This window comes from Carcharhinus amblyrhynchos, chromosome 19 (assembly GCF_965287045.1).
Source record: "Carcharhinus amblyrhynchos chromosome 19, sCarAmb.v2.hapA, whole genome shotgun sequence".
Taxonomy (NCBI): Eukaryota; Metazoa; Chordata; class Chondrichthyes; order Carcharhiniformes; family Carcharhinidae; genus Carcharhinus; species Carcharhinus amblyrhynchos.
Window position 1 is genome coordinate 3904175 of NC_137342.1, and position 21856 is coordinate 3926030.

Below are 21856 nucleotides of genomic sequence, written 5' to 3' on the forward strand. Positions count from 1 at the left end.
CATGTCTTACTAGAGTAAAACAAATCATAACAACATATTCTGACTTAGCTCATATAGATTGATTTATACATAAAGGTACTGAAAAAAAACATGATTTAGACTATAGTGTAAAGTGAAATTAGCTGATAATTGGCATTACAGGTGAGCGCACATCCTACACACTTTCACTTTCTAAGTACATTAGTGCAGGGGTCAAAAAGAACAGAGACAACTGTGTTAGGCCATTACCAGAGCACAAGGCATGAGGCCAAATAACAAACCTGCAATTTTTATAGGGCACTATAGCAATATGGAGCAAGATTACTCCTAAAACAGGAAAATGCCTGTCTTTTTTTCCCCTTCTATAGTTAGTAACTGGCTAATGGAACTGGAGGAATACGTCGCTTTAAAGTCCATGATTTCTTAGAAGCTGGTTTTCTTTGTCAACATATTTAAAGACTCCCAAAGAACGAGTTTTGTCTGTAGTATGTAGCCCAAATGTTGGAATAAAAACAGAAACTACTGGAAACACCCAACAGGTTTGGTAGCAGCCATGGAGAGAGGCAGAGTTGAAGTTTCAGGCTGATGATCTTGCCTCTGGCATTTTCTGTTTTTATTTCAGATTTGCAGCATCTGCAGCACTTTACTCTCAAATGATGAGTTAATTACTTCAAATTAATTCAGTTAAAATTGGTACTGCAGGGAAAAAAGACAGGCATTTTCCTGTTTTGGGAATAATCTTGCTCCGTATTGCTATGGTGCCCTATAAAAATGGCAGGTTTGTTATTTATCCTCAAGTACTGGGCTCTGGTTATGGCCTAACACAGATCTCTCTTTGTTTTTTCTGACACCTGCACTTACGTGTTTCGAAAGTGAAAATGTTCGTGTGGAATGTAGGCTCACCTGTAATGCCACTTATTGGCTAATTTCACTTTACATTATAGTCCAAAAGTCTTTTTTTCCAGTACCTGTTATGTTCTACACCTATAGTGTAGAAATTCTGCTCTCAAGGAAGTAACAAACCAGTTAGCTTTGTACTTGGTAGCAACATAAGGTGAGTGAATATATATGTAATGTGATCTCTACAACTGGACTTCATAGGAGCTCAATGAAAGACAAAGAGAGTTATTTTCCTTTAGTCCTCCAGTCACAATATTATCCACTCATCTGATTCAGTTTCTAATGGGCTCTCACTAATCCCAGTAAAGTGTAAAGAAATGGGGTTATTTCTCATTAACATAATTGCTGATAACAGTGTAGTTTTTAAAAAAAAATCAGGGTTTTTGTTCTGCAATATGCTAATTAAGGTGGCATCTACAATTTGAGACATTTCTTTTCAAGATGAATCATCTTTTCCAATTAATACATATGAAGTAGCAGTAGGCCATTCAGCCCCTCAAGCATGCTCCATTCTTCAATAAGATCATGCTTGATCTGAATGTTGCCTCAACTCGAGATTCCGTCCATCCTGATAACCTTTGACTCACAGAATCATAGAATTCCTACAGTGCAGGAGAAGGTGATTCAGCCCATCGAGTCTGCACTGACAACAATCCCACCCAGTTCCTATCCCCATAACATCATGTATTTACACTGCTAATTCCCCCGACATTGAGGGTCAATTTAGCATGGCCAAACCACTGAAGCAGCACTTCTTTGGACTGTGGAAAGAAATCGGAGCATCCAGAGTAAACCCACGCAGACATGGGGAGAATGTCTGTGTGGAGTTTGCACACTCACCTAAGACCGAAATTGAAGCCAGGTTCCTGGTGCTGTGAGGCAGCAGTACTGACAACTATGCCACCGTGCTGGCCCTCGACTCCCTTGCTAATCTACCTCTGCCTTAAAAATATTAATTGAACCTGCCACCACTGCTTTCTGGGACAGAGAGTTTATGGACCTCTCAAGAGAGAAATTTCTTTGCATCTCTGTCTTAAATAGGAGAGCCCTTATTTTTAAACTGTGTCTCTTAGTTTCAGTCTCACCCCTAAGGAGAAACAGCCTTTCAGTATCCTCCCTGTCGAGTCCCCTCAGGATCCTTTATGTTGCGTAAGATCATCTCACAATCTTGAAAACTCCAATGAACAGACGCTCAGCCTGTCCAGCCTTTCCGCTTCATAGAATCCCTACATGCAGGAGGCCATTCAGTGCATTGAGCCTGCACCATCAACAACCCCACCCAGGCCTATCCCCATACTAGCATGTATTTATCCTGCTAGGCCCCCTGATACTAAGGGACAATTTAGCATGCCAATCAATCTAACCCACACATCTTTGGAGTGTGGGAGGAAACCTATACAGACACAGGGAGAACGTACAAACTCCACACAGACTGTGATCCAAGGCCGGAATTAAGCCTGGGTTCCTGGTGCTGTGAGGCAACAGTGCTACCCATTGTGCCACCATGCCCAACACTCACCACCACCACCCCCCCTCCCCAGCCCAGGGATCAGTCAAGTGAACCTTCTCCAGTGGCAGGCGATTCATTTGCTACACTTGGCACAATTGCCTGTTGTTAAAATTGTGATAATTTACAGCTTAACATTGGCCAGCTAGGTTTTTTCAAAACCTTGGGGTTGAACAAGAGTTTGAAATGAAGAGGACTTTAAGAAAATGGAGAATTTCAAGCAGACAGATACCGTATTGTACAGCCAAACACAAATCTGCTTTCCATAATCAATGAAAATTTGGGTACTCCAACTGATTTTCTACTGCATGAATGAAATTGTATTTTAACTACAAGTCCAAGTCTGACTCAACTTTAAAGCACTCTCATTCTACTTTGCAATAAGAACTCTGCCAAGGTCTTACTGCTATCTGGAATATTAAACTTCATTAATATAGACCTATCAAACGGTGATAGATGGTAGGGTTTTAGATATAGTCAAGTAAAGCAGTTGTAGTACCGTGAATTTTCTGTCAGATCTTTGAGGTCTTTCAAGCAGGTTAACAGTAAGCTTTTGCAGCACTGCATTATATTTGCAACAACCACTAACAATGACAATATAATTAAGCTAGTTTGAGAACAATCTTTACCCAATCCAATGATATCAAATATAAAAACCTAAAATACAGATACAAATGTGTAAATTTCAATCCAATTCTTCCCGTGAGATTTTTGATAATCTATAATCTTTAAGGCCAGGACTTGGCATTAAATAACTAAACAGAATCATCGCTGTGTCAAAATCCTGGCTTTGCTGACTTAACATCACTGTGAGAATTGAGTTGAAAACCCGACAGGAAGAATTGGATTTGGATTTATCGTCTATGTGGTGTTTTATACATCTGATGCTATAGTATTTGGAGAAACTGTCACAGCCTGTGGTTAATGGTTAAATGTCTGCAGTGGTTCCAAGATGAGTTCCTCTGACCTCATCAGTTTCAGGACAATGGGATGGCCAATAAGTGTGGCTTTGCCATTTCATCCACATCCTGAGCTGAAAATAATGTAAAAAGAAATTGTGTATAATGTGTTTCCCTATTGAAGATACCTAAATTCCATTTATTTGAAGAAGCTTTGCTATGATCTAATAATGTTAATTAACATGACTTATTATTCATTTTATTTGCAGGGATATTATTGACCCACATTAGCCAGTCTTGATGAGATTCAGAAACAGTTTTTGGTAGCATGGAACTTGGGCATTGCTAAAAAAGAGAAATGCTGTTAAAGACTTTCATCTTGTGCTCACCAGCAAAAATGCCAAATTTCAAAGGAAACAACTTATTCTGCACAAGAGGTGCTGATTTGTTGGCAAGCTGGTTCTGGCTGGTTGAGATGTCGCTGTGGCAAATGTACCAGGAACACCATTGTCCCCCATGCTTTGTTTATTCAAAACAAAGTGTAATGTCTGGACATGCTCAATTTGCCTGTACAGGACAGGTCAATAAATTAGCAAAACTCAAACACAGTTTTAGGATAAAGCTGCACTCAGTTTTCCCAACATTAGATTATGGGGAAGGATGAGATAAACTAAGCTTGCATTTCCTGAACATTGATAGATAAGGGTGATTTGATTGGAGTTTCTTGAATTTTGGGGGCATTAATAGAATAAAATCGAAAGAATTTATATTGTTCTGGAAATCTGGAACAAAGGTATTGAAATTCAAAAATCGGAACTAAGCCATTCAGAAGAGAAATTACAAAACACTTCTTCCCAACAAAGGCAATAGCTGCTAGTTCAATTAAGAATTTTAAAGCTGAGGTGAATAGATTTTTGATGGACAATGGCATAAAAGGACAAGGAGCAGATGGATGCAGTTAAGGCACAGTTCAATGATTTCATTGGATAGTTCAGGCTCAAGAGGCTAAAAAAACCTCCTTCTCATCTGTGCTTTAAACTTGTCAATGCAATTTGGAAACATAGAATACTTGGTGACTGGCTTGTGAGGAAATTCACGACAAAAGGATATGATTTCAGCATGTGGCAGGTAGCCACTCGAGAAGCCTGATAGGCAGATCGCACTGCTCTGTACACTGCTTTCCGAAGGCCAATTAGATGGTGACCTTGCTGTTGCCAGGGGCTTCCCAGCTTACTGGCAGGACACGCAGCTGTCACCCTGGAAAACAAACAGTCAGCCTTAAATATTGCACGCTGGTAAAGCTGGTTATAATTAAAGCACAGTTTGTGATTCCTTTCTTGAACAGTGCCATTGAATGAATAAACAATAATAGAGAAAAAACATCTAATTCCCTCTACAATTCTTTACTGAAACTCACCGTCAAAGTAATTTCCATTTTAAATGCACGAATAAAAGGATAAAGTTTACATTTTGTGACTCAAAAGCATATTTATAGCACAGACTTAATTTTAAGCAAGGCTAAGATTAGGAAAACAATGAAGTACGTGAACAAAGGAAATAATTGAGACATTATTGGAAAAGCTTGAAGTGAAATATCAAATAAAGTGGTGGGAAAAGATGTTCAAGTAAGGCTGTTCAATAGAATACTTCAAACAATATTTATTTTCTCCTCTCGACTGGTTTAATCAGACACTTTCATGCTGATGGCCTGCCTGCTTAAGGACTTTGTACAAAATTATCTCACACAGCCTTACATTGGATTGGCTGAGGATGAAGTCATTTATTGCAGGATATGATTTCAGCACGTGGCAGGAGGCCAACCAAGATGCCCGACAGGCAACATTCAGAGGTCTGTGTGTCTTATCTTAATCATTAGTTGTCATTGTAATCTTGTTTTCTTTTGGCAATATGACGTAAAGCACTTTGTCAGGCCTCAGAAGGCAAGCAGGTTTATTAATCAGGTGAAAATGCCATTTCATTTGGTTTCAATTTGCTGCATCAACGTGCTCCATATATTATACTCACTGCACCTCATTTATTTGCAATTACATTTTTAATCTAACAAAATTTCCAACAGATCAAGGGATTTTACACAGAACATAAACAAACTAAAAAATAATTAATTTCAGCTGCTGGAGGTACTGAAATTAAAGAAGCAATATTTGTATAAAATGACTCACAACATGAATCCTCTTGAAATGACTTCTGTCTCCTGAATTTGTCGGAGGGATTTTCGCACAAGACTGGCAAAGGCATGGCTATTCATCAAGATCTTTTCCAGACGAACACTGCATTTTCCTATGGATTGCTGGAAGCTCACTGTTCTCCACAAACTGAAGCTTCTGAAGATCACATAAAGACTGAGCCCAAATAGGCCCATTCCTATTATGACCCAAGGGACAGCATCACTCAGATTTGCGGTTGCAATCAAGGCACTAGCAAGGACAGCCAATACTGAAACATCCCTAATATGCAAGAAAAAACACAAAACTTAGTCATCAGTAAGTTTCCTCATATTTCTGTAAGATACATGAACAAGAAAATGGAACCTAAGTAAATATCCCAAAACTGCCACCAATTTTGACCCTGGTTAAGAGTTCACCTGTATTTCCATCACAGGATTGCATTATTTTTTCTCCCTACTCAGGTTTCTCTCTTAATCCTCTCTTGAAGCTACAGATTGCTCCTTGAGATATTGGCCGCTTTATGACAATTTATTCACATAGCAATCAAAGATTTAATTAAACATTCACAGTTCCAGAGGCAGCATGGTTGAAACAATCTCACTAAATGCCACAAAACTCTGAAGGAGCTTGACAGGGTGAACACAGAGATTGTTTCCATTGGTGGGAGACTGAGATGAAGACAGAGATAAGGAGAAACTTCTTCACTCAAAAGGGTTGTGCACCTTTGGAATTCTCTACCCCAGAGGGTTGTAGATTCTCTATTGTTGAATATATTCAAGCCTGGAATAGGTTTTTAGTCTCGCAGGGAATTAAAAGGGTATGGGGAGCGGGCGGGAAAATGGAGTTGAAGCCCAAGGTCAGCCATGATCATACTGAATGGTGAAGCAGGCTCAATGGTGAATGGACTAACTCCTCCTCCTATTTCTTATGCTGTCATGTTCCTAAAGAGGAAGAAGTGTAGACAAAACTTTTGTATACGTTAGAATATATGTAATATACAACACTGTGTGGACTACTGAGTCCACACAAGAAGAAAGTAACCACTTAAAAATGAAAAGTTACAATGAAAGAGCAGGGAAATAGGGTTGGAGTAAATGGCTCATATAGAGCTAGCACATTGAACTGTTGTCCTTTTTCTGTGCTTAAATTCCTTTCAATTCTATGATTGCCAATATACCACAAATAAAGAGGTTTGGAAATCAATATTCAGTTTATACTCACAAACCTACCAGCAAACGGTACAATCCCACTGACTGATGATTTCATGATGTGGCATAGTGTATTGGGGAGACCATGCAGACGCTATGACAACGGATGAACGAACACCGCTCGACAATCACCAGGCAAGACTGTTCTCTTCCTGTTGGGGAACACTTCACCGGTCATGGGCATTCGGCCTCTGATCTTCGGGTAAGCGTTCTCCAAGGCGGCCTTCACAACAGCGCAGAGTCGCTGAGCAGAGACTGATAGCCAAGTTCCACACACGAGGACAGCCTCATCCGGGATCTTGGGTTCTATCTATAATCCCCACGACTTGCCTGGGGAACTTGTCCCAGCTAAAGACAATACACATCTCTTTAACCTGTGCTTAACGCTCTCTCCACTCACAGTGTCTGTATCTTTGAGTAAAGACTCGCATGCCAACCATTTGTAAATTGAGTTTGTGTCTTTATATTCCCTGTTTGTGAACAGAACTTCCACTCACCTGACGAAGGAGCAGCGAGCGCTCCGAAAGCTGGTGGCTTTTGCTACCGAATAAACTTGTTGGACTTTAACTTGGTGTTGTGAGACTTCATACTGATGTTACTCACACAGACAGTAATATTCAATAGGAAGGGGACTTTTAATTGAAGCAGCTCAGGTTCCAGATTATTCTTTAGTAATAATGTATTTTTAAAAATATTCACTCATCAGGTATCTCTGTCAAAGTCCTCTGGGAAAAGTTACTGCTTTGCCAAAGTTAATTTTATAAATTTACTAACTTTCGTTTAAAGCACTTCTGCTCCACATCCTAAAATCCATACTTAAGAAAAAGGGACAGGAAATAGAATAGTGCAAATAAAAAATATAGTGGCAGATTCTATAAGTTTGAACTAAAATATAAAGTATCTTAAGTTTATTTATTAGTGTCACAAATAGGTTTACATTAACACTGCAATGAAGTTACTGTGAAAATCCCATAGTCGCCACACTCCAGAGTATACTCAGCTACACTGAGGGAGGATTTCGCATGGCCAATGCACCTAACCAGCACATCTTTCGGACTGTGGGAGGAAACCAGAGCAGCCGGAGGAAATCCACGCAGACACAGGGAGAATGTGCAGACTCCATACAGACAGTAACCCAAGCCGAGAATCGAACTTGGGTCCCTGGTGCTGTGAGGCAACCGTGCTAACCACTGTGCCACCCTCAAAATGGAGATGTGACTTCCAGTTAACATCTGATCTGAAGGATAAAATGGAACTTTAAATCACCTATTCCACACAGCCCAAGTGGTGATGCAGAACTCCACATCACCGACATTTTTGAGAAAATCTGCAGGCAATGAAAGTTTATTATTAATCCAAGATTTTCAACCACTAACTAAAATGATAGGGGAAATTCTGCAGCCTCCTCAGATGGCTGGTGGGAATCCCAATGCTGCAGCAGAGATTTCCCTTTCTCCCTGTCAGAAGTTGCAGGTGTGAGCAGATCCCTTTGAAGTCTTCTGTCAATTTCGCTGTTGGGGCTTGAGGGAGGAGGAAGGGAGGATCCAGTCTGCACAGGTGTGCACTCAGCTCCAACCTATGCACACAGCTTTGATGTGAAATTGCCCAGGGTTCCTTGCAAGCTGAAATTGTTGAAACACTCTCCATTGCACCTGAAGCCTTTAATCTGTAACAAATTAATTGAACCCCTACAGTACAGGAGACGGCCATTCGGCCCAAACAATCTGTACCAACCAGAATCCCACACAGGCCCTATATCTGTAACCCTGCTAATTCCCTGACACTAGGGTCAATTTAGCATGACAAGTCAAGCTAACCCACACATCTTTGGACTGTGGGTGGAAACTAGAGCACCCGGAGGAAACCCATGTAGACACAGGGAGATCGTGCAAACACCACACAGACATGACCCAAGGCCAGACCTGAGGGGAGATGATAGCCTCGTGGTATTATTGCTAGGCTATTAATCCAGATACTCAGCTAACGCTCTGGGGACCCAAGTTTGAATCCCGCCACGACAGATGGTGGAATTTGAATTCAATAAAAAAAAATCTGGAATTAAAAATCTACTGATGACCATGAAACTGTTGTCGATTGTCAGAAAAACCCATCTGGTTCGCTAATGTCCTTTAGGGAAGGAAATCTGCCATCCTTACTTAGTCTGACTGACATGGGACTCCAGAGACACAGCAAAATGGTTGACTCTCAACAATTAAGGATGGGCAATAAATGCTGGCCAGCCAGCGATACCCATGTCCCACGAATGAATAAAAAAAAAGAACCTGGACCCTGGCACTGTGAGGCAGTAGTGCTAATCACTGTGCCACCATGCTGCCCCATCCAAAGTGAAATTCAAAGTGCTGTGCCTCATAAAAGATTCAACTGACAGCTCAGTGGATTTTTATCATCCTCCAGCCACCAGTGTTTATTTTTATTTCTCTTCAGGGTTGAAAGTGACCCTGACCGCAATGCTGACCAAATCTAAAAGCCTGATTGACAGCCTGTGGTCTCACTTCCACCTTTGCAAACCACAATTGTTTTGAAGAAATCTTTGGTGAGGGGTTGGTGGTGTGTCAGTGTGGGGGGATACCATTTCAATCCTTTTGTGTGTGCGTGTGTGTGTGTGTGTGTGTGCGTGCGCGCGTGCGTACGTTGGGGGGGGGGGAGCGGCGGCAGGGGGGTGCTGTCTCTAAGCACAGAGATCGGGAAGCCATTTAAAAATGGCTCGGAACAGCGGGGCTGGTCGGCGGGTTGCTCGAAATTAGCTTATTAGTATCCGTCAGGTGGGTAAATCTACCAATGGGGAACACTCTTGTTTTTACGCTAGGTGGGCACTCAGTCCCAGAATGGAAGAAATCGAGCCTGATGCGGTTTCTTATTCAATTGCCATTCTGCACTCTCATAATATTTTTTTCTGTACTTCCGGTTCTCGGGGTTTGTCAGAGAGTAGTTTACTTCCGTACCGGAAGTTAGGCGAGGGGATTGTCTGTAAGGGGGAGCGGGGGGTATAAAAAAGGGGTAGCAGCACACAGCGGGCAGCGTCGGGAGCGGGCAGCGGAGTGAGTGGGAGCTGAGTGAGAAGGGCTTTGGCTCGCTGGGCTTAGGCGAGAGCAGGCTTGGAGAAGGGGCGTTGTACATTTCTACCTTTTGGCGCTTAGGACATGGTAGGGAATATAGGGAGGAATATAAGCTGTGTCAGGTGCCGCATGTGGGAGTTCTTGGTGGCGTCACGTGTCCCCAAGGTCCACATCTGTACTAAATGTTTAGAACTGCAGCGCTTGAGGGCGCGGGTCAGGCAACTCGAGGGGCGTCTGGAAGATGCGTTTCTAGTCAGGGAAAATGAGGAGTTAATGGCTAGGAACCACGAGCAGGAAGAGGTTCCAAGGGCTGAAGAGCAGGAAGGGTGGACGACTGTTAGGAGGAGAAAGAGGAAGAAGAAGAGCAGTCAGGGTCCCCCGGTCCCCAGAGACCCCCCAAGGTTCGTCGACAGGGGCACAGAAAGATAGGCAGGAGGGGGAGACTGACTTAGAGGGACAGAAGGGGGCTGGCAAGGTGATAGTGGTAGGGGATGGGAGGGTCCGAGGTATTGATAGGAGGTTCTGTGGACAGAGGCGTGACTCCAGGATGGTGGTCTGCCTCCCTGGAGCAGGGGTAAAGGATGTAACAGAAAGGGTAGAGGGAATTTTGAAAGGGGAGGGGGCACAGGCTGAGGTCATAGTACACGTAGGGGAGGGGGACATAGGAAGGAGGAGTAGGGTAGAGGTCCATAGGCAATTTAGGGAGTTGGGGTCCAAACTAAAGAGCAGGACCTCCAGGTACTCTCTGGGTTGCTGCCCAGTCCCAGCAGGGCAAAGAATGACGAGATCATGCAGCTGAATGCATGGTTGAGGGATTGGTGTAGGGTAGAGGGCTTTACTTTTGTGGATCACTGGGAGGTGTTTAGGAGAGAAGGGCAACTGTACAGGAGGGGTGGGGAGAATTTGAATGGGAGGGGAACTAGTGTCTTAGCGGGGAGGTTAGCTGGGGTGTTTAGGAATGGTTTAAACTAATAGGGAGGGGGGGGTGGGGATGTGTGTGGGAGAGAGTCGGGTGAAAGGAAAATTATCAGGGAGAAGGAGGTTCCAAGGGACACTCGTGGGTTGAACTGTGTCTGTTTTAATGCTAGGAGTGTGACAGGGAAAACGGATGAGCTTAGGGCCTTGATGTTTGTGAGGAAGTTAGATGTGGTGGCTATAACGGAGACGTGGTTACGGGAAGGGCAGGACTGGCAGCTGAAGGTTCCTGGGTACAAGTGTTTTAGGAGTGACAGAGGAGGGTTGAAGAGAGGTGGAGGGGTGGCACTGTTAGTAAAGGAGAACATCACAGTAGTGCAGAGGGAGGACAAGATGGAAGAGATAGGGATTGAGTCACTGTGGGTGGAGTTGAGAAATAAAAAGGGAGAGATTACGTTGCTAGGGGTGTACTATAGGCCACCCAACAGCCCGAGGTCAGTGGAGGAAGGCATTTGCAGGGGCATTTTGGATAGGTGCGGGAAGAATAGGGTGGTTGTAGTGGGTGACTTTAATCTACCTGGAGTGAATTGGAGGGGGCCTAGAGCTGGGGGTACGGAGGGAGAGGAGTTTGTGAAATGTGTTTTGGAAGGGTCTCTAGAGCAGTATGTAACTAGCCCGACTAGGGGAGGGGCTATACTGGATTTAGTGTTGGGAAACGAGCCGGGGCAGGTGGGTGAGGTAGAGGTAGGCAAACATGTGGCTAACAGTGACCACAAGTCCGTCTACTTTAGGATAAAAATGGAAAGGGATGAGTGCCGGCCGAACGGGAGTGTGCTGAACTGGGGAAAGGCGAGCTATAGCAGGATTAGGAGGGAGCTGCAGGACACTGATTGGGAGGGACTGTTAGCTGGAAAGTCCACGGTTGGCAAGTGGGAGGCTTTTAAGGGCAAAATGAAATGGTTGCAGGGGAGGTATGTTCCGGTTAAGCGGAAGGATGGGAAAGGTAGGATTAGAGAGCCGTGGATGACAGGGGGTATTGAAGACTTGGTCAGGAAGAAGAGGGAGGCGTATGTTAGGTCGAAACAACTGGGTACGGAGAGTGCGCTGGAGGAATATAGAGAGAGTAGGAGGGAGCTAAAAAGGGGAATTAGAAGGGCAAAGAGAGGGCATGAAATGGCTTTGGCTGGTAGGATTAAGGAAAATCCAAAGGCATTTTATTCCTATATTAGGAGCAAGAGAGTAGTTAGAGGGAAAATTGGTCCTCTTAGGGACAAAAGTGGGGAGTTATGTATTGAGTCGGAGGGAATGGGGGGGCTCCTGAATGAATACTTTGCGTCGGTATTCACGAAGGAGAGGGGTTCGGAGTCGTGCGGTCTCTTGGAGGGAGCTGAGGATCAGTTGCAGGAAATATCTATTACGAGGGAGGAAGTGCTAGGGCTTTTAGGTAGCATAAGGATGGATAAAGCTCTGGGGCCTGATGGTATTTATCCCAGGCTGCTTAGGGAGGTGAAAGATGAAATTGCTGGGCCTCTGGTGCAAATCTTTGTCTCTTCTTTGGACACAGGTGAGGTCCCAGAAGACTGGAGGGTAGCAAATGTGGTACCGCTGTTTAAAAAGGGTAGTAGGGATAACCCTGGAAATTATAGACCGGTGAGTTTGACATCGGTGGTAGGGAAATTAATGGAAAAAATACTTAGGGGTAGGATGTATGAGCATTTGGAGCGTTGCGATCTGATTAGGGATACGCAATATGGCTTTGTTAGAGGGAGGTCTTGCCTTACGAATCTGGTGGAATTCTTTGAGGAGGTGACAAAAACGGTTGACAACGGGACAGCCGTTGATGTCATCTATATGGATTTCAGTAAGGCGTTTGACAAAGTCCCTCATGGCAGGCTGGTAGAAAAGGTTAAGGTGCATGGGATACGAGGTCAGGTAGCTAGGTGGATTGAGAACTGGCTGGCGAAGAGGGAAACCTCGAAAGCTTGTGAGTCTATTATCAAATAAATCGTTTGGACTAAAACCTGGTGTTGTCAGACTTTTTACTGTGTTTACGCCAGTCCAACACCGGCATACCCACATCATGGGCAACAGGAGACAGAGGGCAGTTGTGGAGGGGACCTTTTCGGGCTGGAGGCCAGTGACCAGTGGTGTGCCACAGGGCTCAGTACTGGGACCTCTCCTCTTTGTAGTATACATAAATGACTTGGAAGAGAGTGTAGGTGGTGTGATCAGCAAGTTTGCAGATGACACCAAGATGGCAGGGTTGGCGGGTACTGAAGTGGAATGTCAGGTGATACAACAGGATATAGATATGTTGGTGCATTGGGCAGATAGGTGGCAGATGGAATTTAATCCTGACAAATGCGAGGTGATGCATTTTGGAAGGAATAATGCAAAGAGGAGCTATGTGATAAAAGGTAGACCGATTAGGAGTATAGACATACAGAGGGACCTGGGAGTGCAGGTTCACAAATCCATGAAGGTTGCGACACAAGTGGAGAAGGTTGTTTGGAAGGCGTATGGAATGCTAGCCTTTATAGGAAGGGGTATAGAGTATAAAAGCTGCCGTCTAATGCTTCAGTTGTATAGAACGTTGGTTAGACTGCATTTGGAGTACTGCGTCCAGTTCTGGTCACCTTACTACCGGAAGGACATGGAGGCTCTGGAGAGGGTTCAGAGGAGGTTTACCAGGATGTTGCCTGGCATGGAGGGGCTGGGGTACAAGGAAAGGTTGGAGAAACTAGGACTTTTCTTCTTCGAAAGACGGAGGTTGAGGGGGACATGATAGAGGTATGTAAGATGCTGAAGGGAATAGATAGAGTCAATAGTGAGAGACTGCTCCCTAGACTGGGTACAAATACGAGAGGTCATGATTTAAGGGTGTGGGGGGCGAGTATAATTTGGAAGTGAGAGGAAGGTTCTTTACGCAGAGAGTTGTGGGGGTATGGAACGCGCTACCGAGGAGGGTGGTGGAGGCAGGAACGTTGGACTCGTTGAAGGTTCAGTTAGACAGACACATGAGTGAAACGAGGACGGAGGGTTATAGTAGGGGCTATTAAATAAGGTAAGAACCTCGGGAGACACCGGAAATGCAGACTTGTAAGTTAACGTTTTTTGTCTTTTTATTCCACAGGTGGAGGTCCACCTCGTTGTCAAACGAGGGGCATGCACACGGTGGGTCGTGCGTGGGCTGCTCTTGGAGGTTCCGGGAGTGGCCTAGTGCTTCGTGTCGGTGTGTGTGCTTGATCGTGGACTGGTAGACGGGTGCCGCAACAGCTCAGTGACTAGCACGGCTGGCTGTGCAGATACATAGATTTGGGCCTGTGTCTGTGGGAGTTTGTGCATTCTCCCTGTGGTTGCGTGGGTTTCCTCCGGGCGCTCCGGTTTCCTCCCACACCCCAAAGATGTGCTCTTAGGCTGATTGGTTTACTAAATTGACACTATTCTCCCCTGAATCTGGCTAAGTTAGGGGTTCCATTCGTAGACACGCAGGGTAGAATAGGTGTAGGGTGATGCGGCGGCGCGAGCTCGTTGGGCCGAAGGGCCTGTTTCCCGTGCTGGGTTGTTCTTTGTTCTTTTGTTCTTTGTAATATTGGAGACAATAATGGAGAGAAAAATATTTGAAAAGGCAAGGAATACTGAGGTGAGGTCCATTTCATAAGAACATAAGAAGTAGGAGCAGGAGTAGGCCATCCAACCCTTCGAGCCTGCCCCGCCATTCAATAAGATCATGGCTGATCTGTCGCTGCTCAGTTCCACTTTCCCGCTTTCTCCCCATAACCCTTAATCCCCTCTCTTATCAAAAACCCATCAACCCGCGTCTTAAAAATATTTAGCGAGGCAGCCTCCACCACTTCAACGGGCAGAGAATTCCAGAGATTCACCACCCTTTGAGTGAAGAAGTTCCTCCTCAACTCCGTTCTAAACCGCCCCCCTTTTATCTTGAGGCTGTGCCCCCTAGTCCTACTGTCTTTTTTGAGCAGGAAGAGTCTCTCCACCTCTATCCCATCCATCCCATTCATCATCTTATACGTCTCAATGAGATCTCCCCTCATTCTTCTAAACTCTAATGAGTACAAGTCCAGTTTATTCAGCCTCTGCTCATAGCTCAACCCCCTCAACTCTGGTATCAGCCTAGTAAACCTCCTCTGCACTCCCTCCAAGGCCAAAATATCTTTGCGCAGGTGCGGCGCCCAAAACTGCACACAGTACTCCAGCTGCGGCCTCACCAATGCCCTATACAGCTGCAGCAAGACCTCCCTACTTTTATATTCAATCCCCCTCGCTATGAAGGCCAGCATCCCATTCGCCTTCCTGACCACCTGCTGCACCTGCAAGCTAGGTTTTTGCGACTCATGCACAAGGACCCCGAGGTCCCTCTGCACCGTCGCCTGCTGCAGTTTTTCGCCCCGTAAGTAATAGTCCTTCCTACCATTCTTCCTACCAAAGTGGACCACCTCACACTTGCCAACATTAAATTCCATTTGCCATTTCCTGGCCCATTCGCCCAGCCTATCTAGATCCTTCTGCAGACTCTCCACACCCTCCGCACAATTTGCCGTTCCCCCTATCTTGGTGTCATCAGCAAATTTCGACACCCTACACTCGGTTCCCTCCTCCAGATCATCTATGTAAATGGTAAAAAGCTGAGGCCCCAGCACCGACCCCTGGGGCACTCCACTAGTCACCATCCGCCAATCCGAATAGCACCCGTTGACCCCCACTCTCTGCCTCCTATTTGACAACCAATCCTCTATCCACGCTAACACCCTACCCCCAACTCCATGCCCCTCGACCTTCTGCAATAACCTCTTGTGAGGTACTTTGTCAAACGCCTTCTGAAAATCAAGAAAGACCACATCCACCGGCTCTCCTCTATCCACCGCCCTAGACACATCCTCATAGAACTCCAATAAATTTGTCAGACACGACTTCCCTTTAATGAAACCGTGCTGCGTCTGCTCTATCAAGCAATTCCCTTCAAGATGCCTCGCAATTTCCTCCTTAATGACAGATCCTAACATTTTACCCACCACAGACGTTAAACTAACCGGCCTATAATTCCCCGCCTTTTGCCTGGCACCCTTCTTAAACAACGGCGTAACATTAGCCGTTTTCCAATCATCTGGCACTTCCCCGGAATCCAGCGACGTCTGGAAAATAACCACCAAGGCATCCACTATCACCTCCGCCATTTCTTTCAAAAAGGCATAATTTCTGGATTTAAAGCAGCAAAATAAGATGGGCATATTTTTGATCCTCAATATCTCAATATGATTTGGCTGCCAGTCTGGTAAAAGGTGACGGCTCCCAGTAACGGGACTATGCTGGGGCAAGGACTGTGCTACAGCGCTAGAGAAGCTTGGGAGTACAGACACAAAAAACAGGTCTCCATGAGACTGAACACATTGGACTAAAATCAGAACGCATCCTTTATATCTTTCTTTAATACCAGACAGTGCTTTGGAGAGGAAATAGCTTATAGTTTCCCTCCTTCTATAATAGGTATGAAATAAACATTACAAAACAATAGCACATTATATGGATGTATCTTGAGTGGTCATATTCCTGTTTGGGGCTGGGATGGAGACTAAATCCAGCAAGGCTCATCTCTAAACAGAGTGGGCAGCTTCTGAGGGGAGGCATTCCTGCTTCTGGTTTAGGGCCTACTTCAAACAGCCAGGGGTGTGATACTCACATTAGGGCCTACCCAGTATAGAACACATTATTTGTACTTGAAAAAGCTTTAACTTTATGGATATTTGATATACAAAGTTGATTTATTTTTAAATGAAAACCCGTTAAAAAGTGTAAGGGAAGTGTTATAGGAAACATACCAAATGTTAGGAGTTCCCCACAACCACTGGGCTGGCAGGTAGCCATTTTCCTGTTGCTGAGCCTGTGTTGATCGCAGGATGCTGGGGTCAAGTAGCTCAATCAGTTCCATATCCTCCTGCAGAAGCACTTCCTGTTCCAGGATGGTGCGCAGAGAGCGCAGTCGAAATCCAATGTCCTTGTCAAGCAGGCGAGGGAATAATAGGTTACTATTTTTATAAATTACATACAGGATACAAAACATATAGACAATGTACACACTGCACTGCAGGTAGCTTTAAGGCAATTGATGTTCATTTTAAATAGGTACTTTGATGTGTTTCATAAACATATCTCGGTAATTTATGTGACAATAACATTACAAAACAGGACACTGTGTGACTGAAGGCCCACTGCCACCAAACCATGGCAAGCCTCTGCTACAATTGTACAAACGGATGAGGAGTCAGGCAAGCAGCCTGCCTCATGCCCAAGTGATGTCTTTAATTGTGTAATTACTGGCCTCATCCTACTGCCACTCTGGTTTAAAGGTTGGCAGGAAAGTCTTCCACTCCGCCCAATGTACAATCTAGCAAGTTTGTCGCCCTGCCAGCCAGTGGTCACCCGGCAAGCTCTACGAGGCAGGACTTCCTCCTGGAAAAGGGTGGTGGTCGTCTCAGTGGAAAAACGGAAGAAGGCTGAATTGGCCAAGTGAAGATGAACTTCCCCCAACATTTACAGTTGGGTGTGGGGAGCTCATCCTGAGCACGTAATCCAACTCAGCATATTCAAAATGATAGATTTTGAGAGGTTTGAAGACAGGACAAGCGGCTACAAGGGTTTATGGCCAAGACAACTGAATGGTTTACTACCGAAGGTGGAACAGAAATGGATGAGGAATACAGTGAGTATAACAGCTGGAGAAATGGAGCACGTAAAAAGCGAGGTTGCATTTATGTAGCACCTTTCATGACTTCAGGATATCCCAAAATGCTAAACAGTCACTGCTTACTGTTGAAGTGTGGTAACATAAGAATGTGAGAGAAATTCCATCAGCAATGTCTCTGTCTCATCGTCTGAGTTCATTGGTCAAACATCCGCTCATGTCCTTCTCGAAGCCAGCTCCACAAACATTCAGGCAAAACACCTGCAAAACTCATTTTGATGGACTGGACGCTATATCTGGATGATTGAGAAGTGTCTCCCCCACCAGGTGCTGTTTTCACAACTCTCAAGTGGCCAGCATTCCAGGGTAGGACAAGTAAACACTACTCAGACACTCTAAAGCTCTTCTTGCAGTGTGGCAGCATTGACATTAATGGCTGGGAGGAGTTTGCTACCAATCATTCAAAATAGCAACAACTTGTTCATCAAGCAACACCATGCTTTGAGTCCAAATTCTGTAATGAGGCAGTACAGTGACAGAGATGGAAAGAAAAGGAATCAAATCCTGCACCCTGGATCCCAGTATCTTGTGGAATATCCTGCGTAATGGCCTGAAGATCCATGGGCCGTGAATCGATCTGTTCTGTCACATGACGATCCATGGCAGAAATCTGCGACCCTGAGTAGATGTCATCCTCGAATCGATGAGCAGCCGACGCCACCATTGATTGTTGTGCTGTAGGAGACACAGAAGCCAATTTGCAGATGACAACATCCCCCAAACAATGAGGTCACGACCAGATCATTTTTACTGATGATTTGTCAATGAAGCAGCCCATTCCTCACCAAAGCGGATTCTGGACAATGTCTTCAGGCTTACAAAAACAGAAAATGCTGGAAAATCTCAGCAGGTCTGACAGCATTTATGGAGAGAGAATAGAGTCTGGATTTCCCACTTTGAGTCTGGATGACCCATTGTCAGATCTTTAGGGTTGGGTTCACACAGCTACAATTTGCCCCACGAGCAGGGCAGAGACTGGAAATTCTGCAACAAGAGGGTCATCACCAGATACCCAAGAAGCTCTGTACTAAGTTCAAATCAGTGGTGTTATGAATAGCCCAGGATTGTATAGCTGTAGCAACACCATTCAGGGCACAGCAGTCAGCTTGCTTGGCACTCCCATTACTTCTTAATCTGTAGCATACTGGCTGCAATACGTACTAAAGGATGCACTGCAGCAATCCACCAAGCTTATTTCACATCATCTTCTAGCCCCGCAACCTTTAGCACCAAGTTTTGGGAACACAGTCACATCCAAGTCACATACCATGCTGATTCAGTTGAAAAGACTGCATTCCTTCACTGTCACAAATCAATATTCTGGAATTCCCACTCTAACTACACTGGGAAAGCATCATTATCACAAGAATGGAGCCAAAAAGGCCCATCAGTAGTTAGGGCAGGCGATATCTGTGACCTTGCCAGTGTCAGCTATGTCAGGAGGGTGGGGCTGAGTGCACAAGAGTGAATGTGGAAAAACAGTGTGACAGGATATGGTGCACTATTTTGGAGTTTGTGTAAGGTGGAGCTCAGGAGTCTCACAAGAAGTTCAGCCCAGAGGTTTCAACAGTGGTGGAGCCAGGTAACAGCAGGGGCAAGCAACATGAAGGAGTTAGAGATGACTTGAAATTTAACAGGCTGCAGTTTTGAAGTTCAGCTCACAAGCTGAAAGTGCACTGATGTTATAGATGTATGAAAGGAAGATTATGTTCAAAACACCTGTTGGAGCTGACTGAGTTTACAGCTAGCAGAAATGATAGAGGGGAACCTGCGAATATAGTATATTTAGATTTTCAGAACGCTTTTGGTAACATCCCACATAAGAGGTCAGCAAACAAAATTACAGCATATGGGATAGGGAATACTATACTGGCACGGATTGAGAACTGTTTAATGGACAGAAAACAGTGTAGGAATAAATAGGTCACGTTGGCTGGTTATGACTAGTGGCATACTGCAAGAATCAGTGCTTGGGATCAACTATTCACAATCTACATCAATGATTTGGATGTGGAGATTAAATGTAATATTTCCAAGTTTGCAGAAGGTACAAAACTAGGTAGGAGTTGTGCAAAGAGTTTCAAGGAGATTTGGAGAGGCTAAGCGAGTGGGCAGAAAATTGGCAGATGGAATATAACGTGAAGAAATGTGAGGTTATCCACTCTGATCAGAAAAACAAAACCACATAGTATTCTCAGGTGACAGACTGGGTATTGAACTTCAAAGGGATTTAGGTATACTTGTTCATGAGTCACTTAAAACTAATACATAGCTACAGGAAGCAATGAAAGAAGCAAATGGTACATTGGTCTTTATTATAAGACGATTTTAGTATGAAGTAAAGATGAGTTACTGCGATTATATAAAGTCTTGGTGAGGCTACACCTGGAGTAGTGAATGCAGTTTTGGTCTCTTTACCTAAGAACATAAGAAATGCGAGCAGGAGTAGGCCATCTAGCCCTGCGAGCCTGCCCCGCCATTCAATAAGATCATGGCTAATCTGAAGTGGATCAGTTCCACTTACCCGCCTGCGCCCCATAACCCTCAATTCCCTTATTGATCAGAAATCTAACTGCCCGTGACTTAAACACATTCAATGAGGTAGCTTCCTCCACTTCAATGGGCAGAGAATTCCAGAGATTCACCACCCTCTGAGTGAAGAAGTTCCTCCTCCTCCTCCTCCTCCTCCTCCTTCCCCCCCCCTTATTTTGAAGCTATGCCCTCTAGTTCTGGTTTCCTTTCTACGTGGAAAGAATCTCTCTAGCTCTACCCTATCTAGCCCCTTCATTATCTTATATGTCTCTATAAGATCCCCCCTCAGCCTTCGAAACTCCAACGACTACAGGCCCAATCTACTCAATCTCTCCTCATAAGCTAACCCCCTCATCTCCGGTATCAGCCTGGTAAACCTTCTCTGTACTCCCTCTAAGGCCAATGTATCCTTTCGCAAATAAGGAAAGGCATACCTTCCTCCATAGAGGCAGTGAATCAAGTGTTCACTAAATTAATTCTTAGGCTGGAGGGATTGTCCTTTGAGAAAAGATTAAATAGACTGGGCCTTTATTCTCTGGAGTTTAGAAGAATGAGGGGTAGTTTCATTCAAACGTGCAAAGTTCTTAAATGGCTCAGCAGGATGAATGCAGAAAGTAGTTCCCCCTAGCTTGGGGGGATGCTATACAACAAGGGGACATAATCTCAGGATAAAAGGAAGGCCATTTAGGACTGCAGGGAGAGTTGCTGAATCTTTGGAATTCTCTGCCGTAAAGGGCTGTGGAGGCTTAGTCACCGAATATGATCAAGACTGAAATCTGTAGATTCTCCATATTAAAAATATCAAGGGATCCAGCGATTGTGAAAGAGTTGAAGAAAAAAAATCAGCTATGATTTCTCTGGATTGTGGAGTAGGTTTGAAGGGCTACTGCTGGGCCCATTATATCAATTTATACTGTCTATGTGAACATCTGAGGTTACACTAAACAGTGCTACATCAGATGCTTGTGCAGGATTGAGCTCTTATGCCCAGGAAGAACATGGGCAGGCACCTCAGTGAATCAGTGCTGGACAGGCAAAGGTAAGGCAGTAAATTAGTCTTCTTATCTGAAATCTTTTCGTAAAAGCGCTATTATTTGGACTCACGGCAGGATATATAGTGCGACCTATCTGATTCTGTTCCCCTTTCTTGCCAATATGTATGCACGAGCCCTTGTGAGTGAAGAAAGAATGAAAATGTGACTCTGCACATGACACTGCACCAGGATCACCCCTGAGTAATGGGCAGCAAGTTTTGGACATTGCATGGCCCTCCATCAGGTACATGGGCAGGCATTGTGTTCTTGTGCATAGGAAGAACATCAAGTGAGCATCAGCTGTCTCATTGAATCAGTGCTGAATACCATGTGGAAAAGATTAGTCTTCTCATCTGGAGCTTGATTACCGTGATGCAGTTTGAGATGTTTGGAGTAACAGCAAAATAAATTTCCATTCCTCTGAGCCTCTACCCTTTTCTTCCCAAAGCTTACGCTTCCCTGCCAAATACCACCCCCTTCTCCACAAAAATCCAAAATCCCTCCATCAAGCAAAAAGTTGGCCAATCCTGCTGTAGAAGAAGCAGTTATTCAGGATGCTGATTTGACCCAAAAAGTCATCTTACCGAGGGAGATGGTGGTGTCGAATTAGTGTCATTTGGCTAATAATCCAGAGGGCCAGGCTAATTCAAGGGACAAGGGTTCAAATCTCACCACAGCAGCTGATGAAATTTATCTTCAATTCATAAAACTGAAGTATAAAACGATGACTAAGAAAACGATCGTCGGTTGTTGTAAAAATCCCATCTGGTTATCTGGTTCACTAATGTCCTTCAGGAAGGAAATCTTCTGTCCTTACCTGGTCTGACTTTCATGTGTCCCCAGATCCACAACAATGTTG

At 44.5% G+C, this 21856-nt stretch overlaps 1 protein-coding gene across 1 annotated transcript in view; it reads right to left on the reverse strand.

Annotated features, from left to right (window-relative positions):
• Positions 1-21856, reverse strand: part of vezt (vezatin, adherens junctions transmembrane protein) — a 91050-nt gene that overhangs the window by 16481 nt on the left and 52713 nt on the right. The window contains exons 4-6 of the mRNA XM_080207139.1: positions 16509-16684; positions 5466-5750; positions 4396-4542 (exon numbers count right to left, since the gene is read on the reverse strand). Of these exons, the coding sequence (XP_080063265.1) occupies positions 4396-4542; positions 5466-5750; positions 16509-16684 (608 nt within the window). The remainder of the gene's footprint in view (positions 1-4395; positions 4543-5465; positions 5751-16508; positions 16685-21856) is intronic.